This window comes from Rana temporaria, chromosome 2 (assembly GCF_905171775.1).
Source record: "Rana temporaria chromosome 2, aRanTem1.1, whole genome shotgun sequence".
Lineage (NCBI taxonomy): Eukaryota > Metazoa > Chordata > Amphibia > Anura > Ranidae > Rana > Rana temporaria.
In genome coordinates this window covers 11,943,833-11,946,505 of record NC_053490.1, presented here as the reverse complement: position 1 = coordinate 11,946,505, position 2,673 = coordinate 11,943,833, and the positions used below count along the sequence as shown (strand labels likewise).

General features: G+C 43.5%; 1 protein-coding gene across 1 annotated transcript; it reads right to left on the bottom strand.

Moving 5' to 3' along the window:
* Positions 1-815: 815 nt before the first annotated feature.
* Positions 816-1,760, bottom strand: LOC120928149 (olfactory receptor 51E1-like). The gene has a single exon (XM_040339262.1). It carries the CDS (start codon positions 1,758-1,760, stop codon positions 816-818), a length of 945 nt encoding a protein of 314 aa, XP_040195196.1.
* Between the last annotated feature and the right edge of the window lie 913 nt (positions 1,761-2,673).

Here is a 2,673-nt window from a genome sequence, read left to right as displayed (position 1 = left end):
ATTCAATCAAAGTAATTGTGATGTAGAAAACTGGCTTTTTTTTAACCGATGGTTAAATAACCTATGGGGCCCACACACGATCGGTTTTGACCGATGAAAACGGTCCATCAGACCGTTGTCCTCTGGTTATCCTATCGTGTGTACGAGGCCTAAGTCTCTAAACACCCATGACACTGAATGGCACTCCTGTAGAACACGTTGCTGGAACAAGCTCAAACAGCAAGTCACTCAGTAGTACAGTCCATGCTTAGGCCCCGTACACACGACCGGATCTATCCGCTGAAACTGGTCCGACGGACCAGTTTCAGCGGACAGATCCGGTCGTGTGTAGGCCCGACCGGACAATTGTCCGGCGGTTTGGACAGTTTCCAGCGGATAACAATTTCTTAGCCTGCTAACAAATCTGTCCGCTGGAAACCTGTCCGTCGGACGTGTTTGGTCGTCTGTACAGACTCACCGGACACGTCCGACCGACCGCCATCCCTCGCATGCGTCATACTGATTCGACGCATGCGTGGAAGCTTTGAACTTCCAGGGCCACCCACGTCGCCGCGTCATCGTCGCGGCGACGGCGCGGCCACGTCCCTGCGTATTGTTTACGCACGGATATCTGTCTGATGGTGTGTACAACCATCAGACAGAAATCTACGGGCGGACCGTTTTCAGCGGACTGTCCGTCCGTGTGTACAAGGCCTTAGAGAACACAAATATGCATGTTCCAACAGGCTGGACTACAGCCCTCTCTTCCCTACATTATCACAAAAAGGCAAATAACTGCAAAAAATAACAAAAATAAACAGATTTTATTTTTTTGGTTACCCAACAATTTTCTGCACGTTGCATAATATCTTTTCTCTGAGAGCTTTGGTCCTTATCCCGTAGATCAGAGGGTTTACAGTAATAGCTATGCTGGTACCAATCAACGGTATGATAACATCAACTTGCATCGATACAGAACCCCAGTTTAGCCTGTACCTCAAATTAACAAACAAGAAGGTGACAGCATAAATGGAGAAGGCCAAAACATGAGTCATTAAAGTATGCAGAGCTTTCTGAGAAGATTCTGCAGAAAGTTTCAGACAGATGACCACTGTTCTTATGTAGCAGTACGTTATTACAAGCAAGCAGCCAATCACTGATGACAAGGTTAAAGTCTTTCCAAAGAGGACGTTAATTGTTATATCATTACAAGCAAGCGGTTGTAGAGACATGATCTCACAGAAGACATTGTTAATATTTACCTCACAAAAAGTTAGCCTTGATGTCAACAGAACACCCACAGTTACTCTTATCACATTGAAAACATATACGGCAAGTGATATTTTTTGAGTTGTAATGTTGGTCATCAGAGTGTGGTATCTCAGAGGGTGGCCTACAGCCAGATATCGGTCATATGCCATTACCGTAAATGTAAACATTTCAACCCATGCATAAAGCTGGATACAGAAAGATTGGCAGAGACATTCTGCGAGGGAGATGGTTGAGCATCCAGACAACAAATCAATGGCCAGCTTGGGAAAATATGATGCGTTCCCCAACATCACATTCACAACCAAGATGCATATAAAGATGTACATAGGTTCATGCAAGTTTTTTTCTGTCCAGGTTACATAGACAATCATAGAACCAACAAACAATGTGACTAAAAATAACGCAAGAGCCAAAAGAGCACATACATATCGAAATGATTCAATCTCAATAAGCCCCACCAGAACAAAGTTGGTAATCACTACTGAGACATTGTTGGGAGATGAGCTCATGGCTTGGATTTATATCTTCCAACATCAACGATTCCTAAAATGTTTTATTCTATCTGAATAATTTAAATAGAACAATTTAATTCATAGAGGTCCTGTGGATATTAGTGTTGCTTTTGTAGCATTGCTTTTCTCTTGAATTCAGTTAAGCTTTTATAGATTTCATAAAGTTGCCACCTCACTCACAACTATCACAGTCACTGCACCCAAGTCTTCCCAGTGGACCAGACTTCCTACAGCTGCCACTGACAGACTAATTAGTGTCAGAAATCAAATGAAGTCATGCATATTAATTCAACAAGATTTCCCAATGAGAAAACACATATAAAATGTGAAATAATAACAAAAGCAAAGAGGAACTGATCGTAGTTTTGTATAAGTTAATCTCTTTTCTTTTGTTGGTTTGATAGTATTGATGATTAATGCGCAATCATGTAGTAAACCAAGGACAGGATGAAAAGTTAAAGTGGAGGTTCACCCGAAAAGTTTATTTTTAAGATTAGATTGATACTCATTTTGTCAAGGGGAATCGGGTGTTTTTTTTAAATCGAAGCAGTACTTACCGTTTTAGAGAGCGATCTTCTCCGCCGCTTCCGGGTATGGTCTGCGGGACTGGGCATTCCTATTTGATTGACAGGCTTCCGACAGGCTTCCGATGGTCGCATACATCGCGTCACGATTTTCCGAAAGTAGCCGAACGTCGGTGCGCAGGCGCCGTATAGAGCCGCACCGACGTTCGGCTTCTTTCTGCTACTCGTGACGCGATGTATGCGACCGTCGGAAGCCTGTCGGAAGCCTGTCAATCAAACAGGAACGCCCAGTCCCGAAGACCATACCCGGAAGCGGCGGAGAAGATCGCTCTCTAAAACGGTAAGTACTGCTTCGATTTAAAAAAAAATACCCGATTCCCCTTGAC

What these genes read in the sequence shown, in the direction of transcription:
- LOC120928149 (XM_040339262.1), bottom strand. Translation starts at nt 1,760, where the DNA reads ATGAGCTCATCTCCCAACAATGTCTCAGTAGTGATTACCAACTTTGTT.